Source organism: Drosophila mojavensis, unplaced genomic scaffold, assembly GCF_018153725.1.
Source record: "Drosophila mojavensis isolate 15081-1352.22 unplaced genomic scaffold, ASM1815372v1 contig_80, whole genome shotgun sequence".
Classification (NCBI taxonomy): Eukaryota; Metazoa; Arthropoda; class Insecta; order Diptera; family Drosophilidae; genus Drosophila; species Drosophila mojavensis.
The window spans coordinates 802,696-822,555 of NW_025318906.1; the positions used below are offsets into that span (position 1 = coordinate 802,696).

The 19,860-nt window shown below is 40.5% G+C and overlaps 2 protein-coding genes across 3 annotated transcripts in view; one reads left to right on the forward strand and one right to left on the reverse strand.

The window, feature by feature from the left end:
* The window catches only part of LOC6578285 (homeobox protein prospero), a 36,272-nt gene extending 17,825 nt beyond the window's left edge, over positions 1 to 18,447 (forward strand). Inside the window, exons 2-4 of one of the 2 annotated variants that reach the window (XM_002004164.4) lie at positions 816 to 1,321; positions 6,355 to 8,386; positions 17,865 to 18,447. In XM_002004164.4, the coding sequence (XP_002004200.1) occupies positions 870 to 1,321; positions 6,355 to 8,386; positions 17,865 to 18,068 (2,688 nt within the window). In that variant the 5' untranslated portion in view covers positions 816 to 869 and the 3' untranslated portion in view covers positions 18,069 to 18,447. The remainder of the gene's footprint in view (positions 1 to 815; positions 1,322 to 6,354; positions 8,387 to 17,864) is intronic. The other variant, XM_015163061.3, reaches the window with a different exon arrangement.
* A 198-nt stretch (positions 18,448 to 18,645) lies between these two features.
* On the reverse strand, positions 18,646 to 19,826 carry LOC6578286. Its single transcript, XM_002004165.4, has 2 exons — positions 19,228 to 19,826; positions 18,646 to 18,960 (listed from the first exon to the last, which is right to left on the reverse strand). The coding sequence occupies exons 1-2, from the start codon at positions 19,662 to 19,664 to the stop codon at positions 18,801 to 18,803; spliced, it is 597 nt and encodes a 198-aa protein (XP_002004201.1). The 5' UTR covers positions 19,665 to 19,826; the 3' UTR covers positions 18,646 to 18,800.
* Positions 19,827 to 19,860: the final 34 nt, after the last annotated feature.

Genomic DNA, 19,860 nt, shown 5'->3' on the forward strand with positions numbered 1-19,860 from the left:
TAGCATTGCAAATGCTTCGGTTTAGAAGGAGCGGGCCGAGTGAGCTGTGTGCCCAGCCGGGCTGGGGTCAACAATGCTCGAGTGTGGCCCAAAATGTAGCCACGATATCTCTTGATTATTGGGCCAATTTGCATGCATCGCTGCCAAACAGAATGTGCGAGGCTTTGAAGCACGAAATTTGAATGCAACACATAATTGAAAAGACGATGTGGCAGCTCAGCTTAAAGAGAAACGATTCCAGCATCTGAAATATTTTCTATAAGCAGATAAGAGTGCATGCCTTAACACAAAATCAGTAATCTACATTCCAATTGGAATTGCCAATTAGCAATGCTTTTAGCGTAGAATAATAGGAATTCCTAAAGTACGCAATCTAGCCTTCAATGTCTACCAATCATCAATCGTAAATAGTTAATAATTAGTCAAGAAGCAGCGGCCATCTGTCAAGCAAATATCCCTTTGTAATATATATTTCTAAAATTAGCATCAATCATCAGTCATATATAATCAATCATAGCCTAATATCAAACATAATTATTATAGTCAATCATAAATAAATAATCATAAAAAGTAAAAGCCCAATCAATCAATTATAGTCAATCATTCCTTTATAAGCATCAACCATCACTCAATCATGGTCAATCATAGCTCATAAATAGCCTCTACACAAACATCAATGATAAGTTTTAAATTGTCAATCAAAATTAGTCTCTAAGAACCATCAATCCCAAATAATCAATCAGATGTATTCCCAATCAATCATGACTAGTCTGATTAATATAAATTTCATTCTTTCTTTTATTCTTCCCTTGCAGTTTTTGCTGTTCGCGCTACAAGTCTAGCTGAATGTGTTTGCGTGGGCGTTGACCATGCCCATTTGCAAAAGTACGCCAGCGATGGCAACGAGCAAAAAGACGGCCTCGGATATATCCTCGGATCACGTGACGGAGGCGGCGCAGGTGAAGCGGATTAGGGAACAGGCTTACTTCAATTCGTACGACTTTGATGCAATCGAAGTGCTGCCCTACGATGAGGACAACGACGAGGAGGAGGAGGAGGAGGAAGAGGAGGAGGAAGATGAAGATAGCAACAGGCACGCCCCCATCAAATACGCCTACTTGCAGAGATTGGGCGCATTCTTCAACCAGAAATCGATGGCAGACAAAACGAACGCAGCAACGACAGCAGCAACTGTTGCTGCTGCAACGACAACAGCTGGCAAAGAGATAGCAACCATTGCTGGTGCATCGACAACCGCTGCGCCTGCAACAAACGAAAACTTTTTACTGCCGCGCGCCATGCTGAAGTATTCATATCACAGGTGAGTGTGGCAACTGCGACCTTCACGCGCGCGCGCGCCCTTGAACAGGGCGCAGCAGCAACGCACAGCAACGAGAAACTCGTCGAGTGCCCTGCGCAACAGCAAATTTAATTATGAGCAGCCACACTTGAGAGATTCCCCAAAAAGCATTTCAATTATGTTATGCTGCGGCAATTAGCGTGGAATTAAGCCAAATCGAATCAGCTCACTGCATAAAAGAAACTTAGCTCAGACTGGCTTTGGCCATTGCGCATACGCCGCGTAGTGCGGCCCTCTTAATGTCGGCTACGCACTCACCTGGTGTCTAAAGTGGGTATATTGGTTTCGTTGGTGTGCAATGTTTGCCTTCATGATATCCAATTGCAATCTCTTGCTGAGGGCTCAGGGCTCTAGGCATCTATTTGCTCACTGGGTGTTTCAAGTGGGTATGTTGACTTGGTGCGGCTGTTCGTCTCTCTATAGATATCTATAGATACTAAAGGTATGTGGTGCTTAGAGTGGGTATATTGGAATTTCAATCTGCGAAAAAATTGATTTTTGCATATATTTAACTAGTTTTGTGGCTTAAATGAGCATTAAGCAGTGGGTAAGAAATTAATAAATGTGAATAAGTATTTGAAGCAGTTGCAAGAGAAAGTTAGAAAAAGGAGAGAAAATAAAAGGATCTATATATATCGAGAGAGAGAGAAAGAGAGAGAGAGGGAGACTGACACAGAAAAATAGACCAAGAGTGTAAATGAGATAGCGCATGACTTGCTGCAGCTGCTGTCAAGTTGAGTTTGCCATATCTTAGCAATTGCAGCTATGTAAATTTATAGCAAGGCGACGCGAGGCGACGCGATGCGATGCGCTGCGCTGCTATGCGAAGTTCAAGTTGCACGTTGCACGCGGCACGCTGCGCGTTGCAAGTTGTCTGCTGTCTGTTGTCTGTTGCAATGCGGTTTTTGGCGCCTGTCGTCAGCCTTCACCTCTTTACGGCAGCAGCAGCAGCAGCAGCAGAAGCCACTTGACTTGCCAAACACTTGACAACACGTCGGTCAACAACAGCAACAACAACAACACTGACTGCAGCTGCAACAATTACGTTTATTAATTGAAATTAAAGAAGCCACATATGAAGCAGCCTCCACTGTAGCCAGCAGCGGCAGCAGCCTCTGAAGCTCTGGAGGTCACAGCCAGTTTTGGTTTGAAATATTTGTATAAGCACATATAACTATATAGCTGATCGTGCATATGCACACAAATATGCGAGGGCAGACTGAAGAGTTACTTCAGTTAGTTTGAGTTGGCAGACAAAAGCAGAAAACAAAACAAAATTTAAATATTGTATGGAAACTCTTCAAGCTACCCTCGCATCTGCCCAGATATACATAAATATCTATATACATCTATACGCCTGTCTATTATTTACATCTCTGCCATCAAGTCGTGCAATTTATTGTACATAGTCTCTTCTTCTCTCCATATATAAATCTTGATTACAGATGTTTAACTATAGGAGTCAAGATCAAAGACAATGCCAATTGGAAAATCTAATTAGGAATCAACTTTTTTCATTGAGCTGTGAATTCCAGTTATGGTCAATGGCACTTCTATGTAAGAATGTCCATCGCAAATTCCTAGCTAATATACTCGCATCTTAAGTTAGCAAACGAGTATCAGAAGCGTAGGCAAAATATGTTTGAAATTCCACTTTACGAGTTTTTTAGAGCTCAAAGTCCATGAGGCTCATGGCTCATGGCTCATGGCTCCCATTGGATTTCGCATTCAGCAAATCCTTCCGAAATCAAGGTTAATCCAATAATGCCACATATATAAACTTGACACTATATATATATTTATATAAGAGTACGTTTTTGCCCTTTCTCATTATCTGCGGTGCATGTTAAGCAGCAAATGGAGAGGGTTTATAGCAGCTGTACTGCACACTAAATACATGCGATATATGCACATTTACGATATAACATTGATATATCGTATACCTAAGACATCTACAAGTCAAAAGGTATGGCCATCACATCTTAGGCCAATAGAATTGATTTGAAAGTTAATCCAATCTGATCCATCGTATTAACTATATCGTAGTATGATATTCACCATATATCTTATATATATTAAAAGTTTCCGATTACTTCTACTGGATAGATTCGTATCAAGTTGCAATTTCACCTCTACATTATATTCGATAATCATGCATTATATCGTATGCATACGATATGTGTACTTCCCATTAAAGTGTCGATTGCATCAATTTAATCGAGGCTCGATATCAAATACTTGATTTGTATGCAATAGATTTGACGAGCTTTTAGCTATGTGCCAGGGTCAATGCCTCATTTAGGCAAACTTTATATACAATATATTCAAATAAACAGCTATTAGCTTGATTGATTTATTAAATACACGTAGTTAATATATAAATATATATATATATATATATATATATATAGTTACTAGTTAGATCGAAGGACGGTTTGCTGCGAACTGAGCCACAAAGCTGTGTAATTTGTTTTGGCAGCCAAGTCAACAATAATTAGCAGGCACACACACAGACACACACACACAGAGACACACATACCTATGCAAACAGAGAGACACCTGAGTAGACCAACGTATGGGTAGCTATCTGTAGTAGCCCAGGTAACAGCCCCGTGTTCCGACATGCAAACGAGGCTGAACATTTTAATTAACACGGCTCACAAATAAATACGCAAATATTGCAAAATATTTTTCATGCGATGGAACGTTAACCTTGTCCATTGCATATCAAGCCCAAAAAAAAAAAAAGAAAACCAAAAAATAAATTACAAAAAAAATAAAACTAGCCCCTGCACTAGTCCACTCTAAACGCATCGATAAACAAGCTAGTCTTAATAACCAAAGCTCGAGTTTCCCAAAAATAAAAAAAAGCCAAGCCTCGGCCCAAGTCCAAGTCCGCTGCGAATCGATACACCAAGATCTAGTTGCTATATATACATATAAGAACGGCGACACGAAGACCGTTATTACGCAATTTCCCAGCAATTTTCCAGCTTCAAGTTGTATGCTCAGGCTGTGGCCATTGAATGTGGCTGATCGGAGTATATTGGCTTTATTTCGTCAGCTGAGATCCATGGAATATATATTAAGAGACTACGGGGGCGTGGGACTGTAATAATATAAGTATATTTGTGATAAGAGTTCGCTAAAATATAAGAGAGTGGAAAGCTGCATGGCTCAGCCTTTATATCGATATCTGTAGATAATGCGGATATATATGGAATTAACGAAAATAAATGTATAAGACCAACAGCCCAGCATACCTCGCCACTTTGTCCGACTGTATAAGTCTTTCTAGTATGTATGAGAGAACGAGTGTATATAAGTAATCAACTCTTCATTCGTTAACACACATGCAGCTTTGAGCAGTACTATTTCTCGACATTATTGCTCATCGCTAGCAGCTGGGTAACTGCTGGACTGGCATACCCAATTAGAGCACTCTTACCTATTCAACTGCTGCTGCTGCTGCTGCTGACCCACTGCCCTGAGACTCTAAATCGATTCCCAAATAACACAGCAGCTGCTGCTTGGCCTATGGGCAAACGGCCGCCTCTTGAGACCCAATGAGAGAGGATGCAAATTCGAATTATGGGCCTAAATTTTAGTGCTTAGTGCACTTAGCCAGACAGCCAATTAACTAAGATACGGCTGAAGAGACGGTGCTAGATTAGGCTAAAGGTGATTCATAATGAAGAATATTTTCAATATAATTTATAGTATGTATAGTATATAGATGGACTCCTTCTCTTTCGTTCGAATCATGGTACTCTCTATGAATTAGTCTGGCATATCTTTGTAGTTCATAGTTAAATTCGTGCTGCTGGTTATATGTCTCCTCTGTCAAGGCTTCGCCATAAGATCATATCATACAAACTATTCATAGCTCAGTTTTGTTGCCTTTACTAGATCTAGAATTTAGAAAACGAAATTTGTTTTCCGTCTAAAAGAAACTCTGAACAAACTCTTGAAAAAAAAAAAAAAAAAAACAAAAAAATAATAATAATAAAAAAAAGCAATTGCAACAGTTATTCAAGCTGAAATCCTGTTTAGAACGAGTTTCTTTTGATTCCGAATTGAATTTTGATGTTGAGTTTCAAATGTTGTTTGCCAAATACTATTTGTCTCTCTCTTTCTCTCCTTCTCCCTCTCCCTCCCTCTGTATGTGTGTGTGTTTGTCAGACAGCACTTAAAAATGCGTTAAAATGCAAACAATTTATGCTCTTTGAGCTCTTATGGTCTAGCCAACGAGTGAGAATTCCAGACGCATTCAAATAAGTTGGAAGCTTTTATTGATTTGACGACAGCTGCGGCCTCTGTGCCCCATACAAAAATCCCATAAAAGAGGAGCGTGCCACAACGAGAGCGAAAAGAAAACTACTAACCCACATACACACACACACACACACACACACATACATACATGGTCACACTCATGCCACTCGTGGCACAGTGGGTCGGTTGGCCATTTGGCCGGTTAAACCACTTTCATTGCGCCGAGAGTTTCCCTTTCAGCTGTGCTTTATTTTTATTTGAATACCCATTAAATGCTAGCAGTGAGGGTATAATCGTTTGTATGCAAATTTATGTAACAAGACAGGAAGGAGTCGATCTCCTTCGTCAGTTCCTCAATACATTGTTGAGCAAGTGAATCGAATTCGCTTCGTCTATATAAGAGTCTCATCGAGTGTATTAAGAGCCCATATCGCACTGTCTATCTGTATGAGACTATAAAGGAAAATGAGTACACAAGTTGAGTAGAAGTGTAGGAGTACAAGAGAAGACTATAATACCTTCAGCATGAGTATAAGACTTATAGTAACTACAAAATTTAATCAAAGTTGCTCGTATTTACTAAGCAGAGCATCTCTTAGTCGTGCATACCCGGTTTGAGTGATTTAATCTAGCTAATACTTGCATTTTTCCCAACTTTTTTCAATAATTTTGCTCACTTGCATTTTCGTCTTTCTCTCTTTCTTTCTCTTTCTGTGTAGCAGCAATGCGACAACTTCAATGCCATTGACAGCATCGCTCGATGCTCGAGAAACAGCTGGGACATCTCTGAGCCGGCCGAGCGACATAAAGCCAAGTGTGGCAGCATCAGCGATACGAAGCAAGAAACGATCCACAGCATCCAATGCCAGCAGCACGCAGACCACAGACTCCGGACTGGGCAACAGCACAGCGCCAGCACCAGCAACAGCCACAGCAGCAGCAGCAACAACAGCAACAACGGGCGCAGCAGCAGCAGCAACTGCTCGGGCAACTGCCTCACATTATTCGACAGATAAAAGCGGCTCGTCTGGTTATTATAGCTCGCACGTATGCTCCACTTACTCGCTGGACGAGCATATCTATTGCGAACCGGTCATAGATATCCTAGAAGCGAGCGAGCCAGAGAAGAGCGGCAAGTCCATCGCAGCCAAGCAGCGGCCCCAGCTGCAGCTGCCGGGCAATGAGAAGGCGATTAGTCAGCATTTGGCTATGCAAGATGCGGCAGCTGAGCAGGTGCTGGCCTCGACACCTGAGCTGGCTCACAATGGACAGCAGCAGCAGCAACAGCAACCGCAGCAGCAGCAACAACAGTTGCCGCTCTACAGCGACAAGCTGCGAATTCTGGAGACGAGCATTGAGAACTTGGATAGACACTTGAAGAGCTTTCCCGCTCTGTCCTACATGCAGCAGGACAAAACAGCAGCAGCAGCAACAGTTGCCCCCACCCTGGATATTGGGGAGAAACTGCGCGTCTACAATCAGCTGCCCACGATTAGGGAGGGCTATGCGACACAAAAACACCAGCAGCATCAGCAGCAGGAGCAGGATCAAGTGGACGATTCCCTGATGGACATCGATTTAGATGCATTTCTGCTGCAGCCCAAGCAGCAGCAACATCCCAGACAGCAGCAACAATCGCTGTCAGGCATTGACAATCCAAGTTTTCAGCATGACTTGCAACAGCAGCAGCAGCAGCAACAGCATCCGAGACAGCAGCAACAATTGCTGTCAGGCATCGATAATCCAGGCTTTCTCAATGATTCGCAGCAGCAGGAAAAGCAGCCACAGCGATTGCAGTTAAGCCAACAGCAATTGCTGTCAGGTCTTGACAACCTCAACGATTTGCAGCTCGAAGAAAATAATTACAAATGTGCCAAATATATAAATTCCTGTCCGGAGAATGCCTATCGAGTGGAGCACTCGAGCTCGACGAACTCATCGTCGGCCTATGCCAAGCGCTACGAGGATCAGCTGCACTTCCAGAGCACCCGGGAGCTGCTCGAGGATGTGCGGGACAAGATACGCCACCTGACGCCGACACCCACCACGCACATACCTCAGGAGCTGGAGGGCATGATAGAGACGCTGAAGAACGAGCTCGAGTCCTATTTGCAGCGCATGAACCAGCACAGCGAACTGGAGCTGCGCCAGCTGTGCAGCGGCTTGGGGCGGCAGCAGCATGTGGTGCGGCTGCAGAATGCACTCGAGCGGAGGCGCAGCTATGCCGGAGACTCACAGCTGAATCCCTACGAATCGGTGCGAGACGGTGTCCTCATCTCGGCGAGGGAACAGATTATGACCATTCGCTGTGCCAGTGATCCGAACTTCAAAATGAAACGCAAGTCCATCACTGAGATCTTTCCGCTGGCTGAGTGCTATGTCGAGTCGACGGCCACGCCCATACCCACACCTACGCCCACGCCGACAACGACGCCCACTTTGACGCCGTCGCCCACCCCCGTGGAGCTAAAGACGACGACAACCACGACGATGATCACACAGATGCAACGGAACCTCACCTTCCATGCGAATCAGTCGAGGTCGCGGCTGGGCAACAGCATGGACAAGCTGGACGACAGCACTGCGGAGTGGCACCGCAAGAAGCCGAGCATCTGGGAGATGTACTACGGCACGAATCGCATGCACCAATCGCTGTTGGGCAAGCAGCGGCATAGCGCAGGCGGCGGCGGGGGCGGAGCAGGAGGCAGCGCTGAGCTGGTCATCAGCAGTGCACATCCAACATTGTCCTACGTAAGTAATTCAAAGCTGATCAAACTGAATATTCCATTAAAAGAAGTGTATGATATAAGGGAAAGGTTATTCCTATTCTCCCTCGACTATTTGGTCTCTTCCTACTCTTATTCTCTTCGCCATGATCCTTTCTTTTATTTGTATATAATTCTGATCATAGTTTAAAGGTATCTTCAAGTCGTATACTCCTCGCAAATAAACTCTTATTGCTCATTTGTCCCTGGCTTGTTGCCTTAAGACTTGTGGCAAATGCAACCGCCTGATGCAACTGCCCAGATATCCATGCGACTCCATATATTTCTATATATATTCAATTATACACGATATCGCATCTGAATCTGAACAGTAGCCTCCTACATGCGGCACACGCACATCATTAATCATTAATCATGATGCCAGTGCACGAGCCAAATCGAACGTTGGCCATGACAGCGATAATATCGCCTGTATCGCATAATAAACGTCAATGAAGTCAACAGCAATAATAATAATAGTAATAATAATGATCATAATAATGACGTCAATGCCGTCGACGTCCGGTGTTGGCATCCGCTGCTGCTACTGTTGCGGCTTCTGCAGCACCAGCAGCTGTTGCATCTACTCATTGGCGGTCACATTGCGGCCAAGGATGAAATTAATAAAAGTTTGCACGAACAGTTTGTAGCCAACGGCTTTAACTTGGCCAATCGATGCACTTTTAGCCAATTTAATGAGCGATGCACTCGCAACAGCCAACAGCCAACAGCCAAAGGCCAACACCAACAACAATTCCCGCCCTCAGCCAAAACTGTCTAACGCTAACATTAAATTGCCAGAAATTCGCTACAAAAACAAGTCAGAAAGCTCTAGACGAGACTGCTCGACTAAGAGATACCATATATGATGTTTCACTGTATAAGTATAGAGCATATAAGAATTATAAATATTAATATACATAGGCTATACATGAGCATACATAAATATTCTTGAGCAGCGATAAATCGATTTAGCTATGCGTGATTGTTCGTGGTTCTGTCTGTCTGTCTCACAGTCTGGCACTCCGTCTGTCTCTCTGTCTCTCTGCCTAAGACAAGCAAGCGAGTAAGAACTACAGAAGGTCATTTAAGTTCTCTCTATGTATGCAGCAGCATTGATTTCGTATACCTATTTGAGTAATACGAAGCTAGAATGCTCGTAGAGAGCAGAGAGTGCAGAGAGTGCTCCCATTGGTCGGTTACAGTTCGACTGCAACGATCCCTACCTGGCGTCGGGCTCAATATTTGAGTGCGTCATAGGCTTTGAGTGAAAGTCGCCCTATATAAAGGGCTGCAGCTGCAGCATTTCTTCAGTCTTCCAGGCCTAGTGGGGTCAGTCAGTCGTTCATTGCAGTGCAGTAAAGTGAAGTGAAGTGAATTGAATTCTGTGATCGTACAGCTACAGACTTAAAGGAAAAACTTAGAAGAAAATCTTAGAGAAAACACTTAGACGAAAAACTTAGAAGAAAATCTTAGTGGAAATACTTAGAGAAATATAGTAATAACGTGAAGCCATGGAAAATCGGAGCTCAAGGTAAAATTTTTTATATATCTATATATATTAGAAAGAGCAGCAGCAGGAATGGAAGAGTGGTACGCATTGTCGAGTCAATCTAGCCGTGTCTTTATGATGGAATACTCTGCCTCTAAATCTATTGATTTCATAGTTGTCTCTTTGTCAAACCGCCAATCGAGCGTAGCAAACTTATAATGACTATATAATCTCAAACATATTAAAAATCTAAAATCCCTAGGCACGCAATATACCCCGTTTTGAGATTGCTGAGCGAGTATTACAATAATAATAAACAGTTAACAATTTGAGCTTTATGGCACACTTGACCTCCTCGATTTGGGTTTACAGTCTTTTTTCACATTAAGTGGCAATTAGCCAAAAGACATTAATCATACGCAATGTTGGCCAAACTAAAAAATAACTGACGCCCAGCAGCGCACAGTAGTGGCAATGCAAAGTCAATTGCAACTGGCCATCGGGTAGAGTTACAAGTGTGACCCATATGAAGTAATATGCAGCGGGGATACACTGTAAACAATTTGAGAGCAGTTAGGAGCAGAGATGGAATAGGCTTATGAATGGATATAAGTAGCTATAGTAAATGCGGAATATTCTTTAACTAATGTAAGGAACTCAAAGTAATATACAGAGTGCATAATACACTGTAAACAATTTCAACGTAAAATAGAGTAGGGATGGAATGTGAATTAACTTATATGGAATAGGGGTCAAATAACACCTCATTATAGTTAAACGAAAATTAAGACTTTATTAAGTAATGTGTTAAAATAAGTAATGTATTAAAGCTGTGCATACACTGTGAACAATTAATGACATTTTATTGTAATTACGTAAAAATGCATAGAGAACTTCTGGAATATCTATATTCATATGCCAAAATTTCACCTGATACTCTAGATAAATTTATATATTAAGGGTCTAGTCTAGCTATCACCAATACATACAACTTCTATTCTTACACTGACAAAAATGGGTGCTTAATAATCAATTGACTTCTAGAGAAAATACTTCCTTAAAAGTGGACTATGTATGAGTTGTCCCGTTTGTTGATTTCCGCTTGGAAACTTCCACTCGATCTGCACTGTTGCTTCCATAGGCTCCGTCTCTCTATATGTACCTATCTCTCTCTCTCTCTCTCACTCTGTATTTCCCACTCTGCGTCGCTTACGTCAATATTTGATGAGTGCTTCGCACATAGAACTGATTCTTTATACAAATATTGCAATCGAGGCCCATTTGGCAGCTGAAAATCAGTTTTTGGCCTTTGCCTTACTTTGTGGCTATTATTATGCAATATCCGCTGTACTAATGAAGCGAATTTTTGGTTTGGGGGGCCTTGTTCGGACGGTCTCTCTCTGGGCCAATGCATGGAGAATCTCAATGAGTTTTCACTTTCAATGCCAATAATAATAATTATTATTATTATTACTATTATTGTTTTTCGTTGACTCAGCTTGGCAACAGAAATTGGTAAGCGCACGACTGTGGTTTATTCACCTTAAATGACAGCCGTATATATACATATATATATACCTCTGTGGGTATCTCTACCTATTTACTAGTCAATGTGCACGTTCACGAAGCGGGATTTGAACTTGAGGCTTTTTGTGGTGCTGCTGCTGCAACTGGGCTTTAATGCATGTCAAACAGTTAGTGCAAAAGGCAAAGTCAACAATATATAAAAGTGGGTGTGCATGGCTAGGAGATACTCTGCAGGAGTTATTATCTTCCCTTTTTGACTCTCTATGGATGATTCTTGAATGATGAAGAGAAGGTGAGAGGCTCATGATAATATTGAATGATAAATGATAATATTGACTCATGAATAATTAATGACAACTAATCTATGATGGATATTATATATGCTAAGCAATGAATGAGGAATAGCAATGTGAACTGTAGGCTTTATTTCGCATAGCTAATATAATCACAGTACTCCACTCTAAGCACAGTTGCTATGGCAACGCATGAAGAAACGGTACCGGTTAACCTTAAAATTCCGTTAAGAAAAAAAGGCCTGCAGCATCTCGACGAACAGGTAGCTCTACTACCAGCTTATCTGGCTGACCAACTGACCGCCATTGATTTCGGAGCCCAGATAAAGTAACTACAGCAGCAGCAACGGCTATAACAACAACCACAACAACAACATGCAACAAGTGGCAACTAAAATAAGAAACCGGTGCAACAAGCCGCATTTTTGCGTTGCCCTACAAAACGAATGACCTTTAAGGACGTTTCCACCACAGACAAGAAGGATGCTGAGCAAACAAACGGACAAACAAACAGGCTGACAATAATAAGTAGTTAAAGCTATCTTCAGCTGCCCCCGACCCACGCCCCCTCCGCCAGACAACTCTGCTTGGCTACCCTCGCTGGCTGAAAACTCGTCGCACCGCTTGGCCGGCAAATAACTCGTTTGCTGTGTCATGAATGCCAAAATGAAAATGAAAACGAAAACGCAAACAGAAATCGAAACAGCTAAAGCAAAAGCGAAGACAAAGTTGCTGTTAGCTGCAGTTTTTTTTTGTTTACTACTCTTTAACAGTCGCTGCCACAAAGTGTTGCAATAGTCGCTGCCGCTGCCTCTGCCGCTACAGCGTGCCCAATGAGAGCCACCCATCAAAAGCAGACACCGAAATCAAGCTGCCAAAAAAAAAAAAAAAGAAATATAAATGAAAAACAAACTTGGCTCGTTCTGTCCAATTTCCATTTGGCCAAGAGCAAGCGGCACAAATGGACAAATGGGGAATTGTCGCCCATTCATTCTCTTTGATAGTCCACCTCGCTCCGAGGCGAGACTTGCTCGACTCGCTCGACTAGCTTCAGCTAACTTCCAGCCCAACTTGCCTCAAATATTGATTGATTGAGCCTAGCTGCAAGTAGATAAGCAAATGCATCTCAGCATCTGCTCGCGTTGATAGCACCTGGCTAGTGAGATTCGCGATCCATCATCTGAGCGAGAGCTGTTCGGCAAGTTAAGCATACTTCGCAAACAAACATACATATATACAATATATATAATATATATATTCAAATTTCAAGTAAGATTCTCCTTTATCGTTTTATCTCTTGCTATTTATATTTCTATCTCTTTCTTATTTACCCTTCATATGTCACTTGACCTTTTCTCACTCTATTTATGGAGGTCTCGGAATTATCTACTCCTATCTCTCGCACCATCTCTTTCCCTCTCTACCCCTCTCTCCCCCTCACTTACTCTTATTAATTGCTGCTAAAACTACTCGAAATGATAATTAGCCCCTTTAGGCTACCCCCAAAATTGAAGGCATCGCTCTGGTAGCCCCAAGCTCTGTCAGTTATATAAGCCTAATCTATTCAGCCCCTGCAACTCATTGAATAGCGCGGAAGCTGCATTAACAAAGCCACAATTATTAGTCATACGTCACGTGCAACAACAATGAGGCCAGAAAACCAAATCTTTCAGCTCAATTAGCTGACCAGGGGGCGCCTATTTGTAATGTGCCACGCCCACATCAATCCTTTGCTCATTGGCACTTGGACGGCTGCGTGCACTGCTCGTTGATTGACTCGCTGACACACTGACAAGATTTGAGATTGGCCCCCGTTCGAGAGATGCCAGGTGCACTAGGTGTAACACATCCCCTGTTGCCTCCTGCCCCCCTCCTTCATCGAGCTCCTTTTCAATTGCTTATTTTATACAGCTTTTCCGGCGCTTTTCTTGTTTGCGGCTTTTCGCGTGTGCAGCCACATTTCGTTGTTGCATTCAGTTAGTTAACGTTGAATGCGTTTTCAATGCTGCCACACAGTGTAAGAGGGAGTGCCTGACTATTAAATACCCTAACTTCAAACATGATTGGCAATTAAATTGGGTTCTAGATATAGAAATTTGATTTGATACAATTTTGTGTATTTACGAATTTTAATTATTTAAATAATGATGGATGGGCTATGGAGAAAGATAGACAAACAGCCGAATAGGTATAGATCGAGTGGATATACATAAATACCTTACTGGTTCCCTCATACTGATTACACAAACCAATATACCCTCCTTAAGCATTTCCAATAGATCCTACTGAATATGCCCTATAAAAAAGGTGTAAGAGCAGGTGTTGCACAATTGCATAATCACTTCATATACACAAATATATTCAAATATATACATAAAATATCTTGAGTCTGTCAAACTCTCAGACTTCGTTTCAATTAACATAAAAACGTTAATTTTGTATCTGCACAAAACTAATTATTGCAAATTATTGTAGATTATTGCATTATCTTGAGCTAAAAGTTAAGAGAAGCCTGAATTCGATGTGCGAACAGTTAGTTCATATCCAAGCGCAGACCAACGCGGTTTACTTAACTAACAAGTTGATTAACATAATGGGTAATATTAACTTAGTAGAGACGGATAACGAAATTGTAAGAAACATCACATAAAATTAAATACAGATCATAAAAGTCTAGAAAGTGTTAACAAAAGTAAGAAGAAATACTTTACTTTACTTTTCATTTATCTAGAATCTGAAAACGTGATTTAAGCAGAGGTACCATATATGTATAAGTCTGTATACAAAAAAACGTGAAACTTCCATATGTATGTTCGTGTGTGGACTCTTAACTGAAAAAGTACTACTACTTTTAGTAGCCCCTTACTTGGATAGAACACATATCATTTGTAGATTTTTCTAAGAGGGAATCCTCAATAATTATATTGAGCTCAAGACAGATCTGATCTGGAGTCTCTTATTCATTTGCCGTATCGCAATGGTTTTACTTGGTTTCTTATAGTTTACAGTTTGGATACTTACCCTGAGTACGTGCCGAATTTTGTTTTCTCTCTTCAAGCGGTGTTTTAAACTTGGCCAACTTGCAGGCCAAAAAAAGTTCATATATATTGTATTTGTATATGTTATTTATATAGTTGCTTTCAATGTCAGAGAAAAACGTGTATTGCACATTAAAGTAGTAACCAGTTAAATTCATATATCCATATGGATTTTCATTTCTGCTGTTTGTGTCTATTGCACAAGATTTGCAAGTCAAAAATAAATAAATAAGTCAAAACGGGGCAGACAGCAGCTGCGCCAATTTGAGCCAAGGCTAGATATTGGGGAATTTACAGCTTCAGTTCACAATATATACATATGCCTATCTAAACACCATCTGCATATCTCGTATATGTATGATAAACGAATCAACATTAACAATAACTCTCATCCAATATTCATAATTTTTGAGCTGGCATCATTTGCAAATTAGCTAAATCACATTTTAGGGCGAGGCCTACCCACAGCTCGAGCTCGCCGAAATTCCCAAAGAAACTGTGAATGGAGGTGTAATTGTAATTTTAATCATTTTTTAGTACAAACTCTTCCTCTCTCACTCTTGCACTCGCCCGCTCTCTCACACCATGTTACCACAATATTACGAGGCCTCTGAATCTGTCAGTAAATATATGTATTTTCTTTCTCTATTTGTGTCGGTCTCACAAAAGCTAACCTATCCTTCTAACCTTTTCCCTCCTCTCTCTCTCTCTCTCTCTCTCTCTCTCTCTCTCTCTATCTATCTATCTCTATCTCTGTCTCATTGAGCAAAGCGTTCAGGAAGTATGGCAGCTCAGGCTATTCCTCCCTAGCTGAATATTTATTCGCTTAACAACACAAACTGTACCTTTCTCGCTCTATCCCCCTGGATTAACAGCTAAGGATGTGTCTTTAACATTTCACATAACATTGTATTTCTTATTACTACGTTCCATTTCCCTATTCTGTTTTTTTCTACCACACGTTTTAAAGGCCTAATTAAATTAGGTTATTTGAAGTAGCTTTAAATCAATTAACACAATCCAACGGCTTTGCATATTTTAGGCGCTGCATTCAAATATTTATTTCCAGCTACGCTGCAAAGCATATACACATACACACACATACGTCTGCACTTGGTTTGCTTCACTTTGCTTTGCTATACGCGGCCAATAAAACCGTTATAAACGAACACACAGAGGCACACGCACACACGCGTAACGTTAATGCGGTAATTTTCTCGTCAACGTCGACACTTCGATTACGTCGTCTTCTCAAAGTACTTTGACTGATAAACAGCAATAACAACAACAATAACATAAGCAAACGCAAAAAACCAACAACTCTAAACGAAGCGTAGCTAAAAGCTGGGATGCGCGCTAAGAAAAGAAGCCGGAAGGCAAAAAAAATAAAATAAAACGGAGATACCGCAAAGTTGTTGCCATTTTAATTTCTCATTTTCATATCGCACATTAAATGTTATGTATATTCGTATACATATATTCATTTGTTTGTATGTTTGTGCAAATGCAGCGGGCTTTGATAGCGAACGTAATAATCGGCACGAAACGCGAGATTTTGATCTTCGAAAAAAACGAACCGAAGACAATGTGCGCAATGGCAACAACAACGACACACACAAAAAAAAAAGTAAATAAACAAAAAATAAGGTATCTCACACACAATGAAGTGCAAAAATGCGAATTGAACAACACTTACACACACGCCTACAAATATGTACATATGTGTATCTCTCTGTGTTTGTGTGTGAGCACTCAAACGAAAATTGAATGCCCTTTTAATGACTATATTGCATATGCGCAAAACTTTCACTTGCCAAAATTATTGAAATTGGATATCTGCGGAATTTAGTCGATCATAATTGAGCTATTATAGAATCTTGTCGCTTTCAATTTAACATCCGGTTGCAAAAAGTGTTTGTTCATTATTAAACTGTTCCCGCCTAAGTATAGTATTTTTATTTAGTATTTAGTCGTCAAAGTGTGTATAATTTAAAGAGGTTGCATCAATTACTTAACATTTTGCATGAGAATCAAGAAACCTGTTACATTAACAATATTGTACCATATACACACATACATACATACGATTTTCAAGGTTGTGTCGCTAAAAAATTGTAAAACCGGCAACAAGAAAAAACTTGAAGATGCGCAAAATACAACAACAGCGGCAGCGTCCGCTTAGTGGGTCAAATTTGTATGCGTTGCGCCCTTTTTCAGTGTCTGTGTTGTGCCACGCCTTGAAGCTATTGCAAAAATGTACGTGTTTATAAAATGTGCAATACTTTTGCTATGATTTATGTTAAACAATTTGTAGCCGCGCTCAAATGCTTAACAAACATAAATCAAGCAGAGTAGGAGCAAGAGGGCCTTAGCCTAAAATATAAAGAAAAAAATATTTAATTCAGATCAACGACGGCATCAATGTCAAACCAATCGTCAGCCAGCGAGCGAGTCAGTTAGCTAGCTAACCAGCTAACCAAGCAGCGGTCACCTTCCTCATCTTCGTAATCGTTGCTGTTGACTGACCCTACCTAACAAAACGCACACTCATACATTTTTTGACTCGTGCATAATCGATTTACATAAAAGAGTTAAGTTTTCAACGCCAAATGTTAATTAGCTAATTAAGCTTATATAAGAGCTGTAATGGATATTTTAGGTTTACTAGGTACTCGAGATGTTTAAGTGACGTCACTCGCATAGGCTTACATGATCGCACTAGCAACAAGACCTTTGTATACAAAAATGACCTTGTTAGTGAGAGTGAGAGTGGGAGTGAGGTCAATAACTTACTGTTCTTCTGTCAGTGACGTCACGGTTCGTTTGGGTTTCCATATCATGTTAACAGTAGAGCCTATTCACGTTAAGTTTACTATGTATGTATGTTATAGACTGCTGTCGTCAATTGTGCAACCTATTTATATTAAATAAGTAATGTTACTATTAGCAGAAAGAGGGTCAATAACTTATTCTTGTCCTTCTTAGTCACGTCACACGCACGCGACACAGTACTAATGTTAACAGCGTAGACTATTTATGTTAAGTGATCTAAGATTAACAGACTAGTTTTCAAATACATTGATCTTTATTGATATATATTTATTTTTATTGCAGCCATCGTCTCGACCCGAATCCGACTTTACGCTCGACTTGCCGCGCGCCGAGCAGCTGCGCTTGAAAATGGAAAAGGAGAAGAAATTCCGCCAAAGATGTCGCCTGATAACAACATTTCTAAGTCTCGTATTCTTTCTGTTAACCGTTATGGTTGTCAGTTTGGTATTAACGCGCGGCAAACGCATGTTTGGCAGCATGATATAGTCTGTCGGCCCAATTTAACTGAGCATTAGCATAAACTACAAAAATATTGAAGTGCCGTAGTAATCGATAGATTTGCATTAAGCAGCTATACAAAACAAAATCGATAACAACTAATTTTTAGTATTTAGCCCTAGTTTACTCCTCACTATAATACACTACTATTAATTTTGGGGGGGTAACATGCAGTCGCAGTATTTGTTAATAAATTATTTTTGTGATCTTAGGCGTTAAGTGATTTTTTGTAAAAGTGCAGAAGGAACTTTATAAAATCGTCCATTATATATACATATATGTATGCTTATTGTATTAGATTTAAGTCTGAGCTAAACAAGTGTAAATTTGTGTATCAATAAATAAAGCAATATTAATGGAAAAAAGACTTATTTAATATTTTTCTAATACACACATTTATTTTTTAACGATTTTTTTTTGTAACTGTATATATAGATACAGATTTGTATATACTTCTTGCATATATGTATGTAGAATATTTTGTTTTTCGTTTATCGAACTCTTATATAAATAACTTTTGGTATCACAAAATTTGTTTTGTTTTTTTGAGAAAAATGCGACGAAGAAATCTTAAGGCAAACTTTAACTGGTAAGCATCTTGTTAGTAACTACGATACACTAAAAAACATGTTACAATTATAATTATAATAGATACTGCATGAGCAACTGAGAAGGCAAGTTGTATTTTCCTGTTTTTAATGAGAATCATTGTGATGGCTTTCATAATATGCGTATGTTCTGCCTATTAACTTCGAATAGTGTTTGATCCTCCTCCTCGTCGCTATTTACATCTTCGATAGCCATTGGGAGCGGCGTTAACTCCTGATTGGCTCGATCGCCTTGCACGCCGTATTTGCGCTCAGCACGAGATAAGCGTAGACTAGAAATGGAAAGATAACATTATCAATAAGAGTTTACATGAGGTTAAAGCGTAGCTTTTACATAAATTGAACTAATAAACTGATAACATATTAAAATATTAGTATACAATATTATATCTATATAACGGTAAACACAGATAAACTGTCATACTAGCGATGATAATTTAAGCTGACTTTTAGAGCTGTTAACTGAAGCTCGAACAGTATCGTATGCGTTGCCAGCTTTACAGTACCTGCCAGCTGATTGGGAGCCTCTTAATACGTACCGATAAATGCGTACGATCAGCAGCAATAGGGCAGAGCTTGTTATGCCCACTAGAATATAGAAGACAGCGACGTATGTATCGGGAAAATCATTGTTTGAACGTTCAATGTGCACATCCTCTTCGGGCAATTTGCCTGGAACGACAACTGTTCCTTGCTTCTGAGGATTTTCACTGATGACGACAACTTTATCTGTAGAGGATTCCGCAGTTGCGTGTGACACGCCCAATTCATGTGTCGCTGGCAATATGGAGACTGGTGCCTGATCCTTTTTAACGGTCCTTAGCAATCTAGTATTGGTATTAGAGTTACTTGATATTATTGCTGTTGTTGTTGGCGCTGATTTGAGAGCCTCCGGCGCCGCATCACTTTGGAGAAGCAACAACGTCAACAAGAAAGCCGCTGGCCATAGCTGCCAACATTGCACTGTGTACTCCATCTATTAGTATTCTTAATTTAATTTGCGTTGGGCAAGGATTAAAAACCAGCTCGCAAATATTTCTGACGTATACAAAATGTTGATGATCTGTTTTTATTTGATTTGCTTATTTATTTACACTAACTAGGGCTCCAGAAATTCGTATTAAAATATCGATAGGACTGGGGCTGCAAGATTGTCTATCGATTCACTTTCG

Excerpts from the sequence above, each read along its gene's own strand:
- LOC6578286 (XM_002004165.4), bottom strand. The coding sequence starts at position 19,664 with ATGGAGTACACAGTGCAATGTTGGCAGCTATGGCCAGCGGCTTTCTTG. Across the intron at positions 18,961-19,227 it reads CTGATCGTACGCATTTATCG|TCTACGCTTATCTCGTGCTG; the intron begins GTACGTATTAAG and ends TTCCATTTCTAG.